The following is a 24,869-nucleotide window of genomic DNA, read 5'->3' on the forward strand; positions in this document are numbered from 1 at the left end:
GTGCCGTCCCCTCCCTGGGCTGCAGGGAAGGCGGAAATGGGAGATGACCGGAGGACCTCCAAAGCCCTCTTGGGTCTGTTTGGGGGTTCGAGCCCCGCGTCGGGCTCTGTGCTGAAAGTTCAGAGCCTGGAGCCTGCCTCGGATTCAGTGTCTCCTTCTCTCTCTGCCCCTCCCCCGCTCGTGCTTGCACTCTCTCTCTCTCTCTCTCTCTCTCTCTCACTCTCTCTCTGTCTCACTCTCGCTCAAAAAATAAACATTAAAAAAATTTTAAATAAACAGGTGAAAAAGTTTGACGAGGAAGGGGATATTTGTTTTAAAACCCCTCCCCCACAGGGGTGCCTGGGTGGCTCAGTCGGTTAAGCGTCCGACTCTTGATTTCGGCTCAGGCCGTGATCTCACGGTTCGTGAGTTCGAGCCCCGCGTCTGGCTCTGTGCTGACCACGAGGAACCTGCTTGGGATTCTCTCTCTCTTCCTCTCTCTCTCTCTCTCTCTCTCTGTCCCTCCCCACCCCACCCCTCAAAACAAATAAATAAACTTAAAACAGAAAAACCTTTCCAGAAGTAATTACTCATTTCAAAGTAAAAGAAGGGACTACAGTGACAGGAGCTTATAGACACAACCTTGATCAAGTCACCAAGAACGGGACATCATGAATTTCGTGCACCCTGATGGGAGGTGCCGAGGAGACTGTCAGCACATGAGTCTAATCGTTAGGAGACATCAGACAAACCCCAACGGAGGGATGTTCGAGAAACAACTTCAACAATGTCAAAGTCACTAAAGTCGAGGGGGGGAGAAAGACAAAGAGAAATTGTTCCAAGTTGAAGGAGAAAAAGAGTCCTGACGATAGAGTGCAGCACACGGGATACTGATCCTGGGGCCTTTTGCCGGGAAGGACGGTACTGGGACGTTTGGTGACCCTCTGGGGTCTGAGGTCAGATGGGAGAGTGCGTCCACGCGAATTTCCTAATGGCGAAGGTGACAGCCTTTAAGACGGTCCCCAGGGGGCCTCACCTCCATACTCCTTCCTGTGTCATCCCCTCCCCTTGAGTGGAGAATACGGCAGAAGAGATGGGACGTCATTTCCGAAGTCAGGTTTCGAAAAGACTGTGGCCTCTTCCCCTCTCCCCCCTCTCGTAACCCACTCTGCTACGAGCAAGCTGTCCTACTGTGCGCAGCCCCATGGAGAGGCTCTCCTGTCCCAGTGACAACCTGGGGCCCCCCGTCCAACAGCCTGTGAGGACCTAAAGCCTCCGACAACCGCCTGAACGAGGCCACAAGTGGGTCCTTAGACCCAGTCAAGTGTGAATATGAACGTGGCCCTGGCCAGCAGCCTGACTACACCTTATGAGTCAAAAGCATCCCGAATGCTTGCGTCAGAACCATCCGGCTAAGCTGCCCCTGTGAGGCAATAAACGTTTGTTGTCTTAAGCCACTAACTTTGGGGGTGATAGGTTATGAGGCAGCAGATAACTCCGCTATATTGTGGTTACGCAGGAGAATGTCCGTGTTTGCAAGAAATACCCGCTGAAGGAGTCAGGCCTGCGGGGACATCGGGCAACGCATTACGTTCTTTTTTCTTTTTAAAAAAATTTTTTTTAATGTTCGTTTATTTTTGAGAGAGACAGAGAGACACAACATGAGCGGGGGAGGGGCAGAGAGAGAGGGAGACACAGAATCTGAAGCAGGCTCCAGGCTCTGAGCTGTCAGCACACAGCCCGATGCGGGGCTTGAACCCACGAACCGTGAGATCATGACCTGACAAGGCGGACGCTTAACTGACTGAGCCACCCAGGCGCCCCAAACGAGGCATTCTTTTCAAATGGCGCAGGAATAAAAAGTTCCCTGCACTGGCAACTTTTCTGTACGTTTAAGATGGTTTTCAACTTAAGACATTTATTTTGAAAAGAATCCCATCGAAAATGGGATCAACCCACCTCTGCCTCATGCCCTTCGATGACTTTTTTGTTGCCTCAAGATAAAATCCACCCTCCTACTGCTGGTGAGAATGCAAACTGGTGCAGCCACTCTGCGAAACGGTGTGGAGGTTCCTCAAAAAAATAAAAAAGTGGAACAACCGTACAACCCAGCAATTGCACTACTAGGAATTTATCCAAAGGATACAGAAGGGTGGATTTCAGGGGACACACGCACCCCCATGTTTCTAGCAGCACTATCGACAATGGCCAAAGTATGGAAAGAGCCCGAATGTCCGTTGCTGGATGAATGGATAAAGAAGATGTATATATACAATGGAGTATCACTCGGCAATCAAAACGAATGAAATCTTGCCATTTGCAGCAACATGGATGGAACTGGAGGGTATTATGCTGAGTGAAATGAGTCAGAGAAAGACATATATCACATGACTTCACTCATATGTGGAATTTGAGGACCTTAAGAGGGGATCGTGGGGGAAGGGAAGGAAAAATAAGATAAAAACAGAGAGGGAGGCAAACCATAAGAGACTCTTAAATACAGAGAACCAAAGGAGGGGTGCTGGAGGGGTGCTGGGTGGGGGGGATGGGCTAAACGGGTGATGGGCATTAAGGAGGGCACCTGTTGGGATGAGCATGGGGTGTTTTATGTAAGTGATGAATCACTGGGTTCTACTCCTGGAGCCAAGACTACAGTGTATGTTAACTAACTTGAGAATTTAAAAAAAAAAAAAAAAAAAAAAATCCATGCTCCTGGGTCTGGCATTCAAGGCCGCCCCCCCTACCGGTCCTACCTCACCTGCATCTTGCAAACCTTTTGTACCTTAATGCAGACAGTGAACTTTCTTTTTTTTTTTTTTATGTTGATTTATTTTCAGGGGGGAGGGGCAGGGAGAGAGAGAATCCCAAGCAACCTCCGCACCGGCAGCACAGAGCCCACACGGGGCTCGATCTCATGAACTGTGAGATCATGACCTGAGCCGAAATCAAGAATCCGACACTTAACCGACTGAGCCACGCAGATGCCCCAGGCAGTGCTCTTTCTAGCAGCTCCCAGAGCCCTGCTGTTTCTCCATAGCGCCCCCTTCTCCCCAACCCCCCTGCCGTGCTTTCTCTGCCTGGAGGGCCCCCTCCCCTGCTTCCCTGGACGGTCCCTCATAATCCCCTAAGACTCGTTTCAGAGTCACCCCTCCCTCTCCGTGCCCCGCCCCCCAGTCCCTTCTCCTTCCCCAGTCACAGCCCAGCATATACTGTAGGACACGTTACTGACTGTGAGGTCAGTGAGGACGGGGGTTTTATCCGGTTCCCTGTGGGGACCCAGCCCCCAGCCCCTCCATGCACAGTGGGCGCTCAGTTCCAAGGTCCCCTCTGCCCGCCCAAGGCAAGACCAGGGAGGGGGCCCGCCAGACGCCCCCGCCCCCACGGGGACGGTCACGCTAACAGCCCGAGCAGCATGTCCGGGGGGTCAGTCTCGGATGGGGGGCCCGGATTCTGGTGCCTAGAAGTGACCTCCCTGCGACAGGCCCTCGGGGCCCCCACGGCGCCTGGGGAAGGCCCCGGGGGATGAATTTCCGGCCCTGCAAAGGAGCAATTTGTACTTCAGGCCCGTTAATGAATCCCTAAACGGAGGAATTAATTACCGTCTGTCAAAATTAGACTTTTCCTTTCCTTCGAGATGCATCTTCTTTTTATTCTTAATTAATTTTTAAAATTACGGCGTCAGTGCAAAGTCTAATTCATTTTACTTCTAGCATTATTTCTCTGATCAGCCATTTCACTTCAGGCCAGGCTCCCGCCTCGGCACCAATTGATCACGGGGGCTCCGGCTTCGGGGGGACTGCACCAGACCTGGAGGGCGGGGGGGTAGAGCCGGTAACGGGCCTTGCGAGCGCACGGCCCTGCGGGGGTCGGTGACGGGCTCCTGCGTTACTGTCCCACGACCCCCCACAAAAGCCCTTCTGAAACAGAGCCCGTCAGCCCCATTTTATAGGTGAGGAAACTGAGGCTCGCAGAGGAGACGTGACCAGCACACGTTGGAAGAAAGGGGCCCGGTCCAGGCTCGGCCTCCAAACCTGATAACGCTTCCACTTGCCCCTGGTACACGGACGGGCCTTATTTGGACTTCGCGCCCTTTGACTTAGACCCAGACGCTGACAGGACGGGTCCCTGCGTGACAGTAACTTCATTGTGCCTCAGCGATGGCTCCGTTCGCACCCGTAGCCCCCTCCCTGGGGTTTTCCTCCCTGCGGCTGCAGGCGAGAGGGTCTCCTCCCTGGTTATGAAGCCCAGCAGGTGTGAGCCCGGAAGCCGCCGGGCTGTGTGTCCCCCACCCCCAGCCCGCAGAGGAGGGAGGACGGTGGCCCCAAGACAGACGGAGAGGCAGAGGGGTGGTGAGTCCCTGGTTCCAGCTCCTTCCACGGCCTGCTCCTCCCTGGCTGCTCGCGGCTGGCGACACAAGCCCAGGAGGCCCCTCCAGGGTCCAGACGGGCCTGAACGGGGTTTCCGCCCCTTGCTGCCCTACGGGTCCTCACTGGCACAGGGGGGCTTGCGGAGCTGGAGGAACGTAGGAGCTGAGCCCCAGGGGCCCTGGAACTGCTCCCGGTCACTGTCCTGGGACACTAAGCACTGAGGCCTGAGGGGAGAGAAGAGGGCATTCTGAAACCCAGGGAGGGCCTGTCCCGGCGTGCTCGTCCCCTCTCGCCTCCCTGGGAAGAGCCCACACGCGGGAGGCTCACACACAGGTCCCCGGCCCATCTCCCAGCCCTGCGTCCATCACGGACAACCTCCACACCACGTCCCGCAGCCTCAGGGGACAGGAGCTCGCTGCCCTTTCCCTTGCCGCCATGCTTTTGCACATCAGTTCCCTCGACCAGGCCCTCTTACCACGGCCTGCTACGCATTTCTAACACCTCCTCCGGGAGGCCCTCAGGCCACCCCAGAAAGAGTGACGCGCCCCTCCTCTGGTCACGCCCGTCCAGTTCCAGCACGCGGCACCCGGGCAGAGCTACAGGGTTAGGTCACTTGGGAGCTGTCCGAAGTCCTTGGATTGGCCGCCCCGGTGCCCAGCCCCGGGCCTACCTCGGGGGGAGCATCATTTAGCCAACAAATATTGATCAAGGGTCTATGAGGTGCTCGGCAAAAACAGACAAGACGGCAAAACTCGCGGAGTTCACCGTCTACGAAGGGAAACGAGACAATGAATGATGGACGTAACACGTATAAAAATCACACGGCAGCGACCCTACTAAGGGGGACCAGAAGCACAGGGGGCAGGCTGTGTCTTGTAAACGGGGGTCAGCGGAGGCCTTGCTGAGAAGGTGACGGCTGAGAAAGTCTCCGAGGAGGCGAGGGAGTGAACCACGTGGACGTCCGTGGGGAGGGCACTCCAGGCACAGGGAGCACTTTCTCGCCTCCTCCCACCTTCTTTCTGGTGGTGGGTTCCTTGGCAGTGACGTCAGTGCATTCTCCGCCTCTCTCGTCACCCCGTCCTCATCTGGCGCTTCCCCCGCGTGTCTCCTCTTATAAGGACACCCGTCACGTGGAGTTAAGGGCTCACCCTCCTCCAGGAGGACCTCGTCTTCCCCACGTACATCTGCAACAACCCTATTTCCAATAAGGTCCCACTCTGAGACGGTACGGGTTGGGACGTCAGCGTATCTTTGAGGGACACATACAGTTCAAGCCAGAGCAGATTTCTAGCCTCCCAGAGACCCAACGTATGACCTTGGAGGTGCCACATTCCCTCTCTGGGCCTCAGTCCGTCCTCCCGGAAGACAAAGAGGCTGCCCTCCCACCCTCCCCCCGCCCCGTCCCTCCTGCGGCCTTGGTGCCTCTCCAGGTCCTTTTGAAGAAACCAGTCTCCTTTTCTCACCGTGCCGCCTCTGATCTCCAGCGCAGCAACGTGGGGACAGGAGCGTAGATGCTTCCAGACTGTATCTTCATAAAACAAATACTTTGAAAAGCCTTTGGATGTCGCTCCGATGGAGTGCGGAAAACGCCGCTCAAACCACCCCCTCCCCCACGTTTTTAATTCCATCCTTTTTGCAATTTTCTTCCCCTCCTTTAAAGCTTATGTTTGCTTTCGTGTTACACGTTATTTATTTAGTTGCTTGTCAATTAGTGTCTCTTCTCCGAGCGACAAGCACATTAGCAGCTGCAGAGACTGGGATTAAAATTTGCGGCCCGGTTGATGGTACCGAAGCCGCGCCTGCCCGACTGCGAAAGCAGCACCTCCTCGTCATTTCAAAAGATGACCTTCCTCTCCCTTCTTCCTGTTCCTGGCTCCTGATTTAATTCCAGCTGACTCCTCCACGGTCACTGCACTGACGTGATGGCTTTGAGACGGAACGTTTTCAAATGCACAAAGGAAGATGTGCCTCCTGTTAACAGCGGCCTTTGAAGGCAGTTAGTGTGAAACAGGAGCGGGCTGGATTTGAATAACACGCTCGAAACCGCCAGTCGCCGGGGTCTAACTCAGCTAGCCTGATCCGACACGCCTCCAGTCGGCAGGTCAGCACACCCTTAACGAGGTGACACAACTCGGTGGCCACACACGGACCCGGTACCGGCCCCTTGACTTACCGGGCCCCGCCCCTGAGCCAGGGAATTAATCACGCTGAGGTTTATTCCCTCGTCTGCAAAATGGGAGAATGAAAACCAGCCGCAGAGGCCGTCTCGAGGGCTGAGACGAGGTGCGTGGAGGGCGGCAAACCAGGCTTCAGCGCCCGACTCTTCCAGCAAACTGGAAGTATTGACTTGCACACGTTAATCCTGTGGCCAGGAGGGCTCTGGGGACAGGAGATTGAGGATGGGGAGTCCCCGGGGCAAAGGCAGGGGTCTGTCCTCAGCCCAGCCCAGGACAAGACTGGCCACTGTGCACAAGGCTGCAGGCAGAAGGTAGAGGGACCGTGAGACCCCAGCCTAAGCAGGGGGAGGGGGGCTTCAGAGCCCAAGGTTAAGGCAAACAACCAAGCAAGTGGGAGGGCTACATCTTTCTCTGTTCCCGATGTGCTACTGCACAGATCCAGGCAATGGAGGAATCAGGATGACTGCTTCATCGTGAGCTGAGCAAATGCCTGTTACCACCACACGCCTTTGAAGGACGCCCTTCTCTGCCCTAGGTCCCCTGGGAGTGGGGGAGACTCTCTTGGCAGTTCCAATGGGAAGACAGGAGCCCCCAGGGGACGATGTGACTGGGTGCGATTCTGTCCAGATCACATTGCAACACGGTGCCTTGCCTGGGACTTCTGTCTTCTCACTGCTGGAATCCAAGAGGCCTGAGGGGGACCGGGACCCTCCCAAGGCTTCCCCCTTTGGTGGCAGACAGGACAAGAAGCTGGCTTGAGCTCTGGCTCCCCCAGACCCTCTCTGTGACCTCAGGCGGCTGTCTCCGCCTCTCTGAAATGTTCCTTCAAGTATAAAAGAAAAGGACGTGAAGCTTCGTTTACAGGACCATTTGCTGAGAGACTTAACGGTGAGAAAATATGCTGAAAATACCGTAAACGTGGAGGCCGAGGCAACAAAGACAGTGTCGACACCGGTAAGGATGTCAGCATACTGAGGGAGGGACAGGTTTGTCACCGCAGGCAGGACGCCAGGGGGACTCTTTTCTCCAGCGTACTTCCTGGGTGGCCACGCCCTGGCCACGGGGAAAACCAGAGGGCGGGCTGGAGTGGGAGAGGGAGGCAGCCGTTCCTTAGCCGGCTGCGCCCATGCCCCCTGGCTCAGGAACCAGGGCGACGCTGCCGGAAGCCATCCGGCCACCCCTCCTTCTTCTCCAGACCCCCAGTGTCCGCCCATCTCCTTCAGAGTCACGCTGACCGTCCGAGGGCCCTGGTGTCCTCTGAGCCCGTGTCCACCCCGCACCAGCCTCCTCCCTGCTCCTGGGCTCCCTCCTGCCTCCCAGTGGTGCTCCCCTGTCCCCTCCCTGGGCCTGGGACACCCGTACCCTCGTCTCCTTCCGCTTCGCTCTCCTGTCCCGGGGGCCAAAGCACCTTCACCCCTAACAGAGGAGGTCGCTCCTCCGTCCTGCGCCCACGCTGCTAGAATCTAAGCCACGGATGCATCCCCAGGGCCCAGAACAGGAACCGTGTCAATCTGTGCCAGGGTGGCCGTGGTGCCGGGGACGGGGCCCGGATCGGGGCAGGCCGGCGGGGTACAGGGAGGAAGCCGTCCTAACACCCCGTGCAGCAGGGTCCCTGGGGTGCCTGTTAAAACTGGGGACTCCTGTGCCCCCCCCCCCACCGAGCCACCACGCCTCACTCTGGGGCTGGGCCTCCCCGTCGGGGTGACCGGCGAGTCCCCGGGAACCCCCCACGTGGCGAGGGTTGAGAGAGCTGTGAGTCCCAGCTGTGGCCCCAGCTTGGGGTCCGACCTCGGGCAAGCACTCCCCACCTGGGCGGATACGGCGCCGGGCCACTGGTTTGCAGAGGGGGCCCCGTGGAGCCCCCCGTGCTCTGCGCAGGGGCGCCAGCGTGGGGGTGGAGGTGTGGCGGGCTCCCCGGCGGTGGGGACCCTGGCCGCGCATGTCGGCTTCCCGCACAGCGGACCCCCTCTGTCTGCCGGGCCCGCCCAGGAGATGCTCGGTGGAAAACGGTTCGATTCCAGTTCCCAAGGACGGCAGGGACACAGGAGCCACCAGTTTACGGGTTCTGGGCCACGGGCAGATGGCCTCGCCCCTCAAGGCTTCACACACCCAACTGTGGGACGTAGGCCTGGCCCCAGTGGCCCCCCACCCCCACCCCGGGCCCTCCCAGCTCCCAAGCTCAGGTGTGCGGGTTGCCCGGCAGCAGACGCGTCAGGAGAAAGCGTGAGAACCGGGTGAGGATCGCGAGACGGCGTCTGCCGACGGACAATTAGCATCACGCAATATAACACTCTAATGGCAGAATCTTTTCTATTAGAATAGACATTATGGAGCACGGTTCCATCACATGAATATAATAGACTTGTTTTATAATACAATGCACACTGTAATTACACATTTCAATAATTCCTTCCACGCGTTACACAGAAGCATTCCGCGGTAATGGAGTCCTGTAACCATATATAATCGCTCGCCGGAGGGGAGGACGCTGTGTGTGGTGACGGGTGACAGAGAACCAGGGGAGAGAACCCTAATCTCCTCCCGCTTGGAGCCACCCGGCTTCTGACTCCGATCTCTGGCCGCTCTTCAGAGGGGGGGTGCTTCGTCCAAGCACCTGCCCATCTAGACGAGAATCCCCTCGACACCTCGTACGGCACTTCTGCAACCATACCTCTGGGGATGGGGAGCTCACTACCTCCAAGGCCACCTGTTTGATGGGCCCTTAGGAAGTTACTCTACGTTGCTATGGGGCACATGGCTTACAATCTCTAAATTCAGATGATCATATTTTTGTAAGTCTATTTATGTTGAGAGAGAAAGAGAGAGTGCAGAGGAGGGGCAGAGAGAGGGGGAGAGGAAGAATCCCCAGCAGGCTCGGCGTTGCCAGCACAGAGCCCGATGCGGGGCTCGAAGTCACGAACCAATGGTGAGATCATGACCTGGGCTGAAATCAAGACTTAACTGCCTAAGCCTCGAGGCGCCCCAAACTGTCGTATTTATATTGACTAAGGCATTGTGTTAGGTTCCTATTGCAGCCATAACAAATCACCATACACTTGGTGGCTTCGAACAACACAAACGCATCTTGCAGCTCTGGAGGTCAGAGGTCTGACATGGCCTCACTGGGCTACAATCAAGCAGTTAGCAGGACTGTGTTCCTTCCTGGAGTTTCTAGGGAAGAATCTGTTCCTTGCCTTTTCCAGCTCCCCAGGCCATCAGCACCCTTGACTCATGGCCCCTTCCCCCACCCTCAAAGCCAGCCACTCTCTGACCCTTTTTCCATCGTTCTCTCTCTCTCTCTCTCTCTCTCTGGCCACTGCTGGAAAAAATTCTCTTTGAAGGACTCAGGCCATTAGCGTCCCACCTGGATAATCCAGGATGAGCTCTCCACCTCGAGGTCTTTAACATTAAGCCCATCCGTGAATGTCCTTTTGCCACAAAATGTAAATATTCACAAGTTCCAGGGATTAGAGAATGTCTCTGGGGGACCCTGTTCTGCCTACCACAGGCATTACTTTCTTAATACCTAGCAGACTGTGGGTTCAGACTGTGAGTTCCTCTTCACCTATAGAAAGGACGGGATTGTAGGATTAAATGTGACAGTATGTTGCGAGGTGCCTGGTATCGACATGTTTGATGAATGAAAAACAAATTCACTGAACCGGTGTGAAAGGATCAGTGAGAGAATCCCCTTTGTCGATATGCCCCCTAAAGCCAGGTGCAGGAAAGGATCACAGGGCTCACAGCGCAGTATGACAGGTCACAGGCAGGACAAGACTATTCGCCTCTCGTTTTGAACTCTGTCTTTATTATTTTTTTAAGTTACCTTATTTATTTTGAGAGAGAGAGTGGAGGAGGGGCAGAGAGAGAGGGAGAGAATCCCAAGCAGGCTCCGCACTGTCAGCGCACAGCCCGATGTGGGGCTCGATCTCACGGACCACGAGATCACGACCTGAGCCGAAACCCGGAGTCGGACGCTCAAACCCACTGAGCCACCCAGGCGCCCCTGGCCTTTACCTTTATTAATGCAGCCACGGTAACATTAGCATGTGAGGCGCTTTCTTTGGAGTCCGTTAACTGAGCTGCTTGCAGTCCATTAAAACCATTAAGTCTGTCTCCAGTTACAAGGGGACAAATAGGATTGTGCCCATTTAACAGGGGGATAGACTGAGGCTTAGAGGTTGGGGGCCGAGGTGATGCCTAAGAGTCTTTAAGGATGAGTGGAGTCAGCCTGGGCCCTTCAGACCAGGAGACACAGAAGGCTGGCACTGTGGGCGAAAAGGAGGTGCCCCTGGGGCTGTGAGGGGTGTGGCAGCACAGGCCCCTCAGGAGAGGGAGGAGATACCAGCAGTGAGGAGCCCAGGGAGCCGGGAGCCGAAGGCTGGGTCCATGCAGGGGAGGTGTGCATGCCAAGGAGGAACGGGGGCTCGGCCGGGAAGTGAAATGGCCTCTGGGCTCCTGATTGATAAGCTCACTCTGTCTTGCGCACAGAGACTGGACATAGGCAGGAGGCCGGGAGGCTGCAGTAAGGAGGAGGAGGGATGGAGAGGAGAGGAAGGAGCGAAGAGGTTAAGGAGGGAGCAGGGCAGACTCAGCAACTGAGAGGCAGCGAGAGACCGAGGACAGCCTCCGGGAGGCTGGAAGCAGCTGGGGGCTGGGCAGGGGCTGGGTGAGGGGGACAGGAACCTCTCAAGGGAGGAGGAAAAAGGATGTATTACTACCCCATTGTCAAAGATGAGAAACTGAGGTTGGGAGCGTTCAGATCCCTTCCCGAGGCCAGGCAGGCAGGAAGCCATGCACAGCTGCCTGGACCAGCATCACGGTCCCATTTCCAACAGAAGAGCTGCCCGTAGCCAGGTCACCAGCTCACTCCAGGGCGGGACCCAGAGTCAGCAGACGAAACAGGAGTCCCGGCAGGGCCCCAGGAGGACACCTCCGGCCGGTATCCCCCACCGCTGCCCGGCCATCAACCTCCCTAGAGCAGCGGCAAGAAGAGAGCAGGGTCACGCGTGCTCGGGCCAGGCCCACCTGCCGTGGCGCTGGGCTGCGTCCTCCCTCAGCCCCGCACTGGCCTCACTTCCAGCCTTTGTCCTCCCGCCTCCCCTCTGCTCTGGGCTTCCTCCCCCACCTCCCTTGGGTCCCCATTGGTGCCCCAACGCCAAAAAATGGGCCCGAATCCTGAATACCTTGTCTCCAACCTCACGCTGGCCGCCCTGGCCGCACGTCACTACCACGGGGCCCTGGCGGCCTCCATGCCTCTGTACAGGCTGTTCCTTCCACCCGGTGCCCTGTCCCCACTCCCCAACCTATGACATTTTGCCTGCTCTGAAGGACAAACCCGGCATCAGCACCCCTCCGTGCACCCATTCTCCATGAATGAGGCCGCACCACGGCCACCGCCGGACCCAGCCACCCTGACACTCTTCCATCCCTCCCCCTCCCCCTCGTGTGTGCACACAGGGCCCCACTCAGCCAGTGCACCAGTCCCCACCTCCCCACACCTGGCCTTGCCCCAGTGAGGACACCCTGGTCCTCCCCGGCCCCCGTGCTGTCCCTCTCCATGGCTGTTCCACCCTTCCCAACACAGATCCCTCCGTGTCTCTTCACTGCCTGACACCCTCTTCCAAAGAAGCCTGGCTGCCTTACGTGGGCAATCCCCGGCCCCCCAACCTCCAGCCTGCCCTCTCCCTGCTGCTGACCGGATCCCAGGCTCCATGCACACGCCTGTCCTAGGCTGTTTGGCCTAGAACACCTTCCTCCCCACCGTCCCACCTCTTGAACTCCCGGCCAGCCTTCACCCGCACCGCAGGGCACCTCCAAGGCCCATGGGGAGCGTCTTTCCCAGGCGCCCCCGCTCTTGTCATTTCCCACCTCACGTGGTTAACCGTGTGCCTGCCCCTCCCCTCTGGGTCCGGTGGGTGCTTGAAGGTGAAGATCTCCCCATCCCTTCCAGTGCCGAGGGTCTCCCGCCCCTCGTGAGTCACACATGCGTTCTAGCTGGGCTGGCGGCACGGGCATCCACCACCAAGGAGCCTTGTGGGCTGGTCACCCCCTGTCTGTGACCCCTGAGCCCACGGTCGGTCTGGAGAGCCAGGGCAGTGCTGTTCCCCTTCTTCCCTGTTGTGTGCCGTCCCTGGCCACGTGGCGCCACAAACAAGCCAGTGCCACACGTTGTTCCGTGTGGCGTTAATACAAACAGAGGATCCTTTTAAACCTGAAAACCTGTAATTAAGCTCTCCTGTAAATGCCTGTTGACGAGGATGTGATTACGGCACGAGAGGAAAGCGTGGGAAGGTGGTTAGTTGACGCCGCGCCTTTCACCAAGGTGGTGGTCGGGGAGGAGAGGAACCCGCCGTGCCCAGTGCTGCCCTCTGGGGTCAGCTGGGGGCAGCGGCGTCCCCAAGATCGGGGGCAAGCGGACAGAGGTGGAAGAGCAGGACCGGAGCCCAAGAGGGGGGAGTCGATGTGGCTCCCACTCCCTGTCTCCCGTTGAGAATGGGGAGACTAAGGCCACGCCAGGGGCAGGGCTGGACTTTGCATCTGATGGCGGGAACCTTCTGGGCGCTGACTGTGTGAATCACCCCGGGGCCACCCTGCACCATCTTGGCCTTTACACGCGGCGCCGTGGTGGGGGCTGAGCTCCGCAGCCCGCTGGCCTGCCTCTGAGTCCGGCTCCAGTGAATAATGGCCACGTGATGCAGGGCAGGCCACTCTGGGACCCCGTCCTTCGGTTGGAAAAATCAGCCTCCCACCGCATGACTGCCTGTGGTGACATTGGGAAGACAGCCTGGTCCGCAGGACCCCCCTGAACAAGTCTTCCCCACCAGTCTGATTTCTTCCAAAGGGACCCTGGAGGAGCCCTGGGAATGTTTGGTGAGTGAATATATTTGCTGCCCTGTGGCTGGCATGGGGGTCAGAGTGGGGAGCAAATCACACGGGTCTGTGCCCTAACGGAACTTCTAGGTACTGACGGGGTGAGGCCTAACCCCGCAAAAATCGCACTCACACTGTCCAGTTGATGAGGGGAACAAAGGCAAGAGAAATGGAACATAAGTGAACTCTTACAGCTTGCGTGGCCTTCCTCAAGCAACTCAGGGCTGCCTGACTTCCTTAATGTTTTTGTTTTATTGAAGACTAAACGTAACCGTATCTTAACAGCAGCTGGCCCCTCGAAGTCCTGAAAGCCTTGCTTTCAAATTCTTTAGAGACTTAATGCTACCCCTCACCCCTACTAACTTAAAAGCATATGATCAGTCAGTCCTCACAACCCCAGTGCAGCTTTCTGCCCACGGGTCCTGTCCCCGCGCATTAATAAAATCGCCTTTGAAAACCGAGAATAAACTAAGGGTTGATGGGGGGGTGGGAGGGAGGGGAAAGAGGGTGATGGGCATCGAGGAGGGCACCTGCTGGGATGAGCCCTGGGTGTCGTATGGGAACCAATTTGACAATAAATTTCGTATCAAAAAAAAAAAAAAAAAAGGCCAAATGGGTTAAAGAAAAACAAACAAACGAATAAATAAATAAAATCACCTTTTGGCACCAAAGACGTCTCAAGAATCCTTTCGCAGCCGTCTGCTCAAGAATTCCATCACAGTCACAACAGTGGCCACGTGCCTGTGAAGGGGAATCATGCTGTGACAGTGTATATAACACAGGCTCCTCATTGGAAAGAATTCCCTGACTAGGCTCTGAGGCATGAGTAGGACCCAACTAGCCAGGGAAACAAGAGAGGCCAGGGAAGTGGATGGAAGTCTGCCAGGCAAGTGGCAACACGTGCAAAGGCCCTGTGGCTGGAGAGAGGAAAGCCCCCATGAGGCTGCAGCATGGGGAGCTGAGAGGGTGGGCAGCCAGAGGGGAATAAGGAACGGGCAGGACTCAGCACACCTAGGGCCTGCAGATCATGCACAATGGGAAGCATTCAACATTTTAAACGGAGAGGGTATGCTCGGCTTTGCATTCTGAAGAATCCCTCTAGCTATGATATGGGGACGCTGGAGGAGGTAAGGCTGGATATGAGGAGTCCAGCCTGCAAGCCAGCAAGTGATCCAGGTGAGGGACAATGGTCATCTAGGCCAAGATGGTGACGGAGATAAAAGAAGAACGGCCTCGGGAGAGGAAGTGGATAGAGTGGCCATGATCGTGGATGGAATATGGAGGGTGAGGAAGGAGGCGGCTCAGGGAGGACCCCCGCCTGTGCTGGAGCCCCGAGGCAGAACCTTCACTGAGACAAATGAACAAGCGAACCCGGGATCTGGCCCATGTCTGGGTCTTGCGGTGAGCCGTCACACATCCTTATCTGTCTATATCATAATCTTGCAGGTGAGGAAACTGAGGCCAGGGCAGGACCCGGGGTCTCTGGACCTGCCCGCACCCAGCCCAGCTCACGCCAACAGAGCTGGGAAGGCCTCATCCGTGGCAAGAGGTAAACACGTCTGGCCCCTAAGGCACACAGTCCTGGGCTTCTCAGAAGACGGGATGAGTAATTTTGATAATTGAATTTTTGAGTTAGACTTAAAATACAGCCAAGATTGAAGAGGCAATTTGGCAGGGTCGACAGCCCCCAGGCAGGTCTCCCTGCCTCCACGGTGCTGAGAGCTTATTAGCAAGATCACTCTTCCTTCCATCCACAGCCCTTTTATAAGTGCTGTGTCGAGGAATCCAATTGTGGGCCTCCAAGCTCCTCTCTGGTCACCCAGAGACGTGTTGTTGCAGGAAAGAGTGGGAATACTTTGGTTTGTAAGGTAGGAGAAGGGTTGCAATTTTTTTTTTGTTTTGTTTTGTTTTTTTAATAGATAGCATTCTGGGAAGACAGGATAGTCCAGAGGACAGGATAGAGAACAGGTTGTAACAGGCTCGGGTTCAGATCCTGGCTCCAACACTTACTGAGGGGACGATCTACCCGTTCTCTCGTTCTCTCATTCATGAAGGGCACAGGGTATACAGGTTAGTGAGACCATGCATAGCACAGTTACCGCTACGCAGGTGGGCACTGGCCCGGAAAGACCGGGATTACCATCCCGGCTCATGACAGGGAGGTGGACAGGTGAGCCGAGGGGGGGCGAGGAGACTCCCGGGGGGAGCTGGAAGCCCTGTGCCCCTCTCCCCCTCCTTCTCTCTCTGTATATTTAGCCCCTGCAGCTGCTTGTCTGGGAGGCCTCATCTCACATGGTGATTAATTTCACCAACGGGAAATTGACACATCCTCCTGAATTCAGCTGCTGCAAACATGAACTCTCCAGGGACACGGGAGCTTTCTCCAAGATCCAAATTGTCCTTATTGCAGTTTGTTCTTGGCCTGAGTCCAGTCCAAACAAACCAGGCTGCTCCTGCACCCCCCAGAGGGGCCTTCACTAGCCCAAGGTTGGGAATATTTTACACGAATCTAAACTGGTGTTGTGTGGGGGAGGGGTGCAAAAATACACTTTGCTTCTGGCTACTGCCTTCCTGGAAAGTTGTGGGTGACTAAGCCAATGGCCAGCTGGATTCCCAGGGCCCCCTCCTCCATAGGCGGTGCTCCCAGGCATGCCTGGGTCTCCCAGCCAGATGGACCTGGGCTGTAGCAGCATCCAAGTGGAATCCTCTCAACCCTTCCAGCTTCCCCACCCTTGCCAATGACCAAGTTCAGTGCCCAAGGGCTATGCAGTAACCATGTGCAAACATACCTACAACTTTCCCTGCAGGTACAGCTGAACCCAGCTCCCGCTTCCACACCTAGCCTAGGCTCTAACCACTCACTATACAGCTTACTCCCCACATCTCTCCCCCCGCCACTCGCATTTGGGCACAACCGCCATGTGAACTTTAAGTACTGCTTCAAAAATCTGTTTTGAGATCAGCCACTGAGAATCGCTAAGAGTCGCTGATTTTTGGAAAAGGTCTCATTGTTCTGCGAGTTTCAGATTTGGGGGCTCACAACCGTAACCAGGTCTCGGCAGAAGAGGGATGGCTATCTCACGGGCACGGAGACCAGTAGGGGAAGCCAAGCCCCCTGCGGCCTCCACCGAAGCACGCCAAGAGGCCTCGTGTGCAGATGGGGGCTTCCACTGAGGAATCTGTTTGTGCAGCTTCTGGAGGCAGGAGCTGCTCCATTATTTTCTGCCGGAACCTGCATTTCCACACTCTGGCAAGTATTAAAATAAGGCACATCTGTGCAAGTAGTCCTTATGAAGGAAGCTCAGATGACAGGAACCCAAGCAGAGTGGGTCCCCGCCCCCACCCATTGACCCCTTATCCCCCTCACTTCATGGGAAACAAAGGTCCAGAGGTGGGGAGCCCAGGAGAGGCCAGCTCCCTGACCCCCAACCCCTGCACCTCCACTCCCTGTACCTGTAGCTCACAGCATCAGTCACTTCAGATCATCCCCGTGTCCCAGGGGCTGCGGGAGCAGCAGTGAGGACGGTGTGGGGTTTGGCAGGACAGGAAGGATCAGGGCCCAGCTGCACCACTCACAAGCTAAGGGCCTCGGACAAGTCACACGGGGCCAGAGTGGGTCCTGGTAAACCTCCTTAGGGACTTGGGCTCGGAGCTGAGGGTACAACTGTTTCAGGGGGAGCAGCATCCGGGGTCTGATGGTGCCTTCTCTCAACACCTCAGGGTAGAAAAGGGATTCAGGTGTGGGTGGCAGGACTCAAGACGCCTGACAGGAAAGGAACTAAAAACGAGGATCCCATGGATAGGGAAAGAGGCAGAGGGAGGGACCGGAGGTTAGGGCCTCCAAGAGGTCAGAGGAGGGGACGAGGGAGCGAGCAAGCTGACGGACAGGAAGCGACAGTTCAAGGACAAAGTGTCAGAGTAACTGCAGAAGACAAGTAAACAAGTAAACAAGTGTCGCCCAGACACTGAAGCCCCAAGAGTGATGGCCAGAACGGGTACAGAGGGAGACGGAGTCAGGATTCAGAACGCTCCCCACCCAGGCCCAGCGGATGCCCAGGCGGTGGTGGCACAGAGGTGGGTGGGGGGCAGCGAGGCCACAGCTGAGCAGCAAGCGTCCTGGCAGAGCAGGGCCCCTCAGGGCTGCCGGGGCTTCTTCTGCAAAGGGGGCTGAGCCCTACCTTGTGCATTGCTCAGGGAAACCATGACGCTCAGGGCAAAGGCGAAGGCTGAACATGAGGGTCAGTGACAAGATTGTAGCAAAGCACCAGGCAGTGTTGTGGACAGGGGAATGGAAAGATCACCGTCATCTGGGGGACGCTGCAGTGACAAGTCCCCGCTCCAGGCCTCACCTTTGGATCTTTCCTGCCCTGGGAACGCACCAGCTCCGGGGACAGCTCTAGGATGTGACCATGTACTGCCCAGCGTAGGCCAGATACAGGCACCAGTGCCCTGGCCACGCCGCATGGCATCGTTCATCCCTAGACACCTAAGCGGCCTGGACAGAGAGCCTGTGAGGTATCTGAGGGCCGGGCCACTGCCGAAACCCTGGCCTGTCCCTCTGTGGAGTTGAGGGCCTGGGCTCTGGGGCTCTACACGCAATAACCGAATCACCAAGTTGAAACGAATCACTCACTGAGCATCTTCAAACCGCAGGCTGGGCTGAGCACTCGGCAAATCCATGGTGGACACGAAGCCCACCACCGTGCACAGACACGAGGCCGCAGCTCAGGGACGGGGGGGCACACCCAGCGCCCAGAAGCTCGAGGCCTGTGAAAAGCCTCATTACTGAGCATCTGAACGCTGTTTGATAACAGCCCTTCAACCAGCTTTAGGATAGAAAACATAAAGGGAAAAGTAGATTTCCTTCAGCCAGACAGTCCTTTCTTTTCCCCTCAATAAATAGAAACCCCACTTGTAACAAAGACACAGCATGAGCTCGGTGGGAACCACAGGCTTTATTGGCTGCAAGTTCTCCTCACGAGCCTGGTCGGCCGGGACTGGATGTTCCTGGGTGGGCACCCCCGGGCCTAAGCTAGGAAAAGGGAGGGAGAAAAGGAGAATTTTAGGTCCAGTGGAGGGTTTCTGAAGTTAAGATCCCTGACAGAGTTAAAGGCAAAATTGTTATTGTGAAACTACTTTCAAAGACATGCTGTTTGATCAGTAAATATTTATAGAACCAAATGGCAGTGAGATCATACTGTATTCATTCATTCATTCATTCACTCAAGAAACGTTTATCAAACACCTACTATGTGCCAGGCACTGTTTGTGGTATTTGTCACTCGTAAAAACAGCACACAAACTTAATGATTAGAACAACCACTGAAACCATGCCACGCTAAAACGAAACTTTTTATGTGCTACTGGCAGAAAAATAGAATCGTGGAGGACGTGTGTCCCAGTTCCACCTTCAACTTCATTTTTCCAAAGTAATTTCCTGCCCTGCACCCACTCCCCATGCCCCAAATGGGCTTTCAGTAACAGAACTCAAAGGGGCATTACCTCCAGGTTTCCTCGGGCCTTCCGGAGGATTTTGTGGGTTACGACCACTGAGGAGAAAGAAAGAACAGGGATCGTTAGACACAGATGCCCAGGAAGACAGCGTAAAAGCCAGCTGCAGGGAGGAGGCTCCTGAACCCCAAATGGGTCAGACAGACACGTGGGCAGGCCCGAGGCATCCAGACCCAGAGAGGGGTGTGGGAGGCTCCATCTGCCCCATCACACGGCCCAAGACCAAAGAATCCGTGGGGTACCGGAGACACCCCTTCACGTTCATGCTAGGCCACAACCTCACAGCAATACCGGCCCATGTTTTAGGTAACAAAACCAAGGCTCCACAAGGCTGGCGGGCACCCAGGCACCCCAAAGCCTCACCTCTATGGGTCTGGGGGCCAATGGTGCAGGGCAGGGGAGAGGCCTGTGACTGACTAGCCCCCACACGCTGTGGTTTCTCTGGGAAGGGGGTGTGCCCGACTCCAAGCAATCCCGTGTGCCAAGGCCCAAGGCAAGGGTCACGGGCAGTTCTGCAAAGTCAACTTTTACCCTCAGGGCGGGCTTCCCATCAGCCGAGGGAAACCATGAACTCTGGGCATTTTTCCTCCTTGGACTCCCTGCAGCAGGTACAGGAACCCGACGTGGTTCCCCGGGTAGGACGATTTCAGAGGTCCCGCCGACCAGACGCTCTCAGCTGCGTGCAGGCAGATCGTCAGTGTGTCAGAACCCCAGGGAGGAAGGGGGGTGCAGCCGAATGTACAGGAAGGCCGCTTCCTCCCTCAATCCTTTTCTTGTCCGGCACAAACACCGGCAGCAGGGGGAATGCCGCCACGAAAGAGATTTCTGCCTTGATCCGGGGTCCTTTCTAAACAGGCCTTGGCGAGGGTCACAGATTCCATTTACTCCCCGGAAGAGACAGAACCAAGGCTTCTGGAATTAGGCTTTGGCCAGTGGTGCCCAAGGATGAAACAGACTCCCCATCAACACACATACAGCCCAACTCCCCAGCGTCTCCTTCAGAACAGGAGCCAAGTGGTGGCCTGGGGAAAATATTTATTTCTTGCCTTACAAAAAAATTTCCATCTGGGGGTAACAAAGTCTGTTTGCAATTTGTGACGCTGGGGCGGGGGGGGGGGTGGCGGAGGGAGATAGCCGGTGTGGGCTTTGTTTTTAACCGGCTGACGTCAATTTCAGAGATGCCCACTGTCTCTCTGTGCCCTCCCCCACCCCCAGGCTGCAGACCCCTCGACCTGGGTCCGGGATCTGCTTTAGGAGGGTCCCAAATCCCTGGAAAGTAAGTGCAAATCTGTGTGCATCTGGATGTGTGCGTTTTTCTGCAGCAAGAACTCACAGCTCTCCTGAGACCGGCCAAGGGGCCTGTGACCCAGAAAAGATTCAGCCTCCCAGGTATGGAGGTTAAACATCATACCGGAAGGGTACCGGAGTCCCAAAGTGCCACGCTCCCAGCGAGGAGCCAGGGCTCACCCGCCCCCAGCTGCAGAGGCCTCACGTCTGAACCGTACCGCTCACCTTGCAGAGCCCAAAATCCCTGCTGCAAGGAGCAGCCTGGGAAGACAGCGTGGTGACGAGCTCGTCCAAACCCAGGCTTGCCCGGGGCTGAGGTGCGACTCGAACCCACGACTCTCCCACTCAGTACGGGGCTCTCCCCGCCTCACTGCTGGCAGGGAAGACACCGACCCGGGTGTCTAGCTCGTGAACTGTGACCTCAGCGAATAACCCCGACCCTGCGCAGCAGGCTCTCCTGCGTCAGAGGCCGTGAGGGAAGTGACACTTGTCCCTCCTCTCCCCTGCACGCTCCGGGACACGTGTTCTGCTTGCCTCCGGCACCGACCAGCCCCGGGCCCTGGTTCTCCCCCAGTCACCAGGTGAGGGCAGGCAGGGGAGGGGACACTACGTCGACCTCCGCTTGGCCCCTCAGAGCCAGAAGCAGCCCCGTGAGGCTGGCAGGGTTGGGGAAACGTCCGAGGACCCGACTCACTGGGATGAGGCACACAGCCCAGCTGGAGTCAGCCGCCCACTGTGCAACCTTGGGCAACCCCTCACCCAGCTCTGAGCCGGTCCCCGCTCGGGGCCAGGCCCTGGAGACACGGAGGTGGGTGACGCCATTTCAGCACGGGAGGCGGTGTGAGACATTTGTGATTTTTTTGTATGAATGGTCTGCCACCTGCACACCCGGAATTCAGTCCGAGCCAACAGGAAAAGAAGAGGCAGAGAACTAGGGTCTGCTGAGCATCTGCTTTGTTCCCAGAGTACGATAAAGTTTAGGTATTCTTACCATCCCACTTTACAGATAGGAAAACTGAGGTGCTTTTTACAAAGTCGTGATTAGAACCCAGGCCTGTCTGGTCAATCTTGAGTCCTTTGGAATTACTGTCTCCCGTTAGAAATGAGGAATAAGACGCTCGGGGAGTCATTTAGTCCAGGCGACACAGGACGGCACTCATTAATGGCTGCATGTCACTGAGGCAGGACCCCGAGGCTGGGTTCTGTCCTCTGGATCTACCACAGTAATTTACAGCTTTGAACCTACTGCCCGCTTCCAAAACTTCCTCAGCGGCAAGTGCCCCGTGACCCTTCGGGGCTGCCCAGGAGGTGCTAACGCAGAGTCCTAACTGTCCCGGACTTGTCCCGTTCCCCTGCTGCCCTGGGGTCGGACCTAAATGCTCCACAGCCGCCTCACACGTGGCCACAACTGGCACTGTCCCCCACAGGCCCCGCCAGGGCTCCTTTTCTCTGAGTGACACGAACGTCTTCACTATCTGCCCACCATCCCCTCCCCTCCACAGCCCCGCCCCAGCCCTGCTGTCATGGGCGGGGGGCGGGGGGACTGCCACAGCCCCCACAGAGGTCTCGGTCTCCTGGCCCCTCCGCGCTCGGCCACAAGGACCTTCTAAGACATGATGAACACCAACAGCCCCTGGAGTCCATCCACAGGCCCCTTGGAACCTGGTCCCTATTTATCTCTTTCACGCGGTCTCTCAGGGCAAATCCCCTCGCACCTCCTGTGTTCCCGAATACTTAGTTCCCACCCTCGAGGCCACCTGCCACAACCCTGTCCCTAGCCCTTCTCTAACTCCTACTCAAGACCCAGTGGGTCCAGAGCCTCGAAGCACCGAGGCTGCGGGGGAGGCACCCAGTGCCTTGCCCGGCAGCTAACTTCCGTGTCCCCCGCATCAGGCCAGAGCCCTGTGCTGGCAGGAACGGTGCCGTTCACCTCCGTCCCCAGAGCCCGGCACGGGGGCACGAGCAGGACGTCAGCGCTTGCTCCTCGACCGCGTCTCCTTCTTCCGCAGTTCGAACTCTGCCAGTCTCACCGAGTCCGTGTTCAGAAGGTCCCCGGGGGGTGGCTCAGGAGAACTCCCACCCGACCACAATCTAGGTTCTGTGCTTCTCAGAAATGCCACAGAAACGTCGGCCTTTGGTGAGCGAGCAGCACGGGGCAGGCTGACACCTCCGGAGGGAAGGTCCGCAGTGGGCGGCCCTCCGACAACAGGGAGGGTGACGGGCAGACCGCGAGGCCGGCCAGGGCTGTGACAGACACGAGGGGCGCCCCAGGGCTGCGGGTTCCCACGATCTCTGAAGCTCCTGGATCGGACGAGGCCTGACGTCACAAATGTCATTTAGCCTCTCTGAGCCTGAGTTTGTGGATCTGCCTTGGGAAGCAGGCCTCACAACCATCCCCTCCCCTGGATCCGTGCGGTGCGGCCGAGGCCCTCCTCCTCGCCTGCCCGGACCAGGGGAGCCGCGGTGACAGGTCCCTGCCCTGCCCTACGTGCCAGCCGCCCTGGGCCTGCCCTCTAAGGCCTTCACGCCGCAGTCCTGGTCCCAGCGGCCCCTCCAGCCCTGACCTGCCCCTCGCAGTCCTGCTCCAGCCACGTGAGCTGCTGTAGGTTTCTCACGTACGAACCCTTACTTCTTGCCCCTCTGCACCGCTCCATCTGACCAACGCCTGCTCCTTCTGGCAGACTCCGCTCAGGGGCCACTTTGTCCAAGAAGCCCACCTTCCAGGACAGAAGGACGCCCTCCCCCACTCCCCTCTCAGGGTTCCCTAACACCCTACCCCACACACGTTCCCGTCAAAGCACACCCCACACACCTGTGTCCCCACCGAGATGACTGTCCCTGGCACCACGTGGCCTCGCCACTGAGGTCTGTTAAGTGAATTTATTTGTCTGTGCGGGTCAAAAAGGACGAAGTATGAAAGGAAACCCATAAATAGGAGGCATGAGGACACATGATCTGGGCTCCAAAGTAGGTGTCCGGGACTGGGCTTTTTGTCCTCGGAGGCACAAAGTGGCTGGACGTGGCGGCCCGCCCCCCACCGCTCACTTACACTGGTCAAAGATGACTTTTTCCTGGCGCTTGCTCAGCTGCAAAAGCTTCACAGAGTTCTGCAACTTTTTTTCTTGTTCAAACAGCTTTTTGTGTAGTCTGGTGATCTCTGCCTTCATTTCTCCAGCCTCAGGAGAAAAGGAATTAGAAAAATGAACGAAGAGTACAAAACAGTGTATCACACAGGAGAGAATTAAAAGACACACAAAAAGATGCACGACCTTCCTGACGATGCTAGTTGAGTGAAAACTAGAAGCCATGTTCTGCTGGTCAGATGGGCCAAGTCCAGGGACAGCCGGGGTGTGGGGCAGGCACTCTCGTGGCCGCAGGCGCGGCCCGGGGGGGGAATGCCCTGGCAAGATTTCCCAAACCGTAAGACGCACTCAACCTGCTGACCCAGCAATTCTATACTTGGGCATCTGCCCCAATAAGTAACCACACAAGCACAGGAAGACGCCTACGTCCCAGGAGGTTCATTTCCGCGCTCTTCATAGCAGGAGCCAATGAACAACCTGCTTTGTTCCAACAGGGGTCTGGATGAGTAAATCGCGGGTCTTACAGACAATGGCATAACTGTGCGGCTGCTAAAAACGATGTTGTGGAACTCTATTTATTGATGTCGAAAGATGATCACAATTAGTGACAAAAAGAGCCCAGAACAGCTATTGTATATCAGGCATTCCTGTTTCAGAAAACCGCATACATCTATCTATATCCGTACATGCGTATACGGAGATGTCTAAAAAACTGATGACGAAGAGACAACATCAAAATGATTAACGGTGATTTATCTCTGAGGGATGTGATTTAGAAGTTTTATTTTTCATTTTTTAAAATGTATCAGAATTGTGTGAGGTTCTGTTATGGTTTTCTACAAAAACAATAAAGCAAATTTTTTGATGGTACAGAAAAGAGAACGTAAAAGCATTATGAGGAGAGTTTAATCCTTCGGACAGCTTCCATCTTTTAGAGGGGTGGGGAGAGTGCATGGGTAGCCAGAGTCCCCAGCTCTCCCGTGGAATGTGGACACCCCGGGGGCTCTCTCCACCATCTCCAGGGAACTAGCTCACAGAGGTGAGGACCCTCCTCTCTCATAAGCCCCCCCCCACCACAGGCTACCCTCTGCTTCCGTGAAACACCTCTGCTCCCGAAAGGGCAGATGTTGGGCGGTCAGCTTACAAGGAACCACTTTACTTTGTTCCCAAACTTGTCTATAAGGCAACTGTACTTGCAGTCGGTTACAGGATTTAATTAAGTATTAGTAAACCCGTGAAATACATGCATGAGAACAGAGAACTATGAAAACATATGCCTCAGAAAAGACGTGATAAAGGCAAGTCACTAAAAACCACGTTTCTGGCAAATTAGGTGTGTGTGGGGTGGGGGGGACCAACTCTGGAAGACGTGGGAGGATCGGAGTCTAGAAGAATTCTATATTCGAGTTGCCTTACAAGTGTCTGCGTTTTTTTTCTTCATCTTAAAGAAACAGAAACTGGAAGTGACAGACATACATTATGGATGTAGTTTATGAAAGAAGGAAGATGTGAAACCCTAATCAGCAGACCCGTATTCAAAGAAAAGGCCCCGGCCCTACATCAAAAGAATGCCAAATGAATGTACGTTGAAC

General features: G+C 56.2%; 1 protein-coding gene across 1 annotated transcript in view; it reads right to left on the reverse strand.

Annotated features, from left to right (window-relative positions):
* Positions 1-18,332: 18,332 nt before the first annotated feature.
* The window catches only part of CDK5RAP2 (CDK5 regulatory subunit associated protein 2), a 169,608-nt gene continuing 163,071 nt past the window's right edge, over positions 18,333-24,869 (reverse strand). The window contains exons 38-40 of the mRNA XM_042965100.1: positions 23,244-23,370; positions 18,899-18,945; positions 18,333-18,428 (exon numbers count right to left, since the gene is read on the reverse strand). Coding sequence (XP_042821034.1) covers positions 18,372-18,428; positions 18,899-18,945; positions 23,244-23,370 — 231 coding nt within the window. The 3' untranslated portion in view covers positions 18,333-18,371. The remainder of the gene's footprint in view (positions 18,429-18,898; positions 18,946-23,243; positions 23,371-24,869) is intronic.

Source organism: Panthera tigris, chromosome D4, assembly GCF_018350195.1.
Source record: "Panthera tigris isolate Pti1 chromosome D4, P.tigris_Pti1_mat1.1, whole genome shotgun sequence".
Classification (NCBI taxonomy): domain Eukaryota; kingdom Metazoa; phylum Chordata; class Mammalia; order Carnivora; family Felidae; genus Panthera; species Panthera tigris.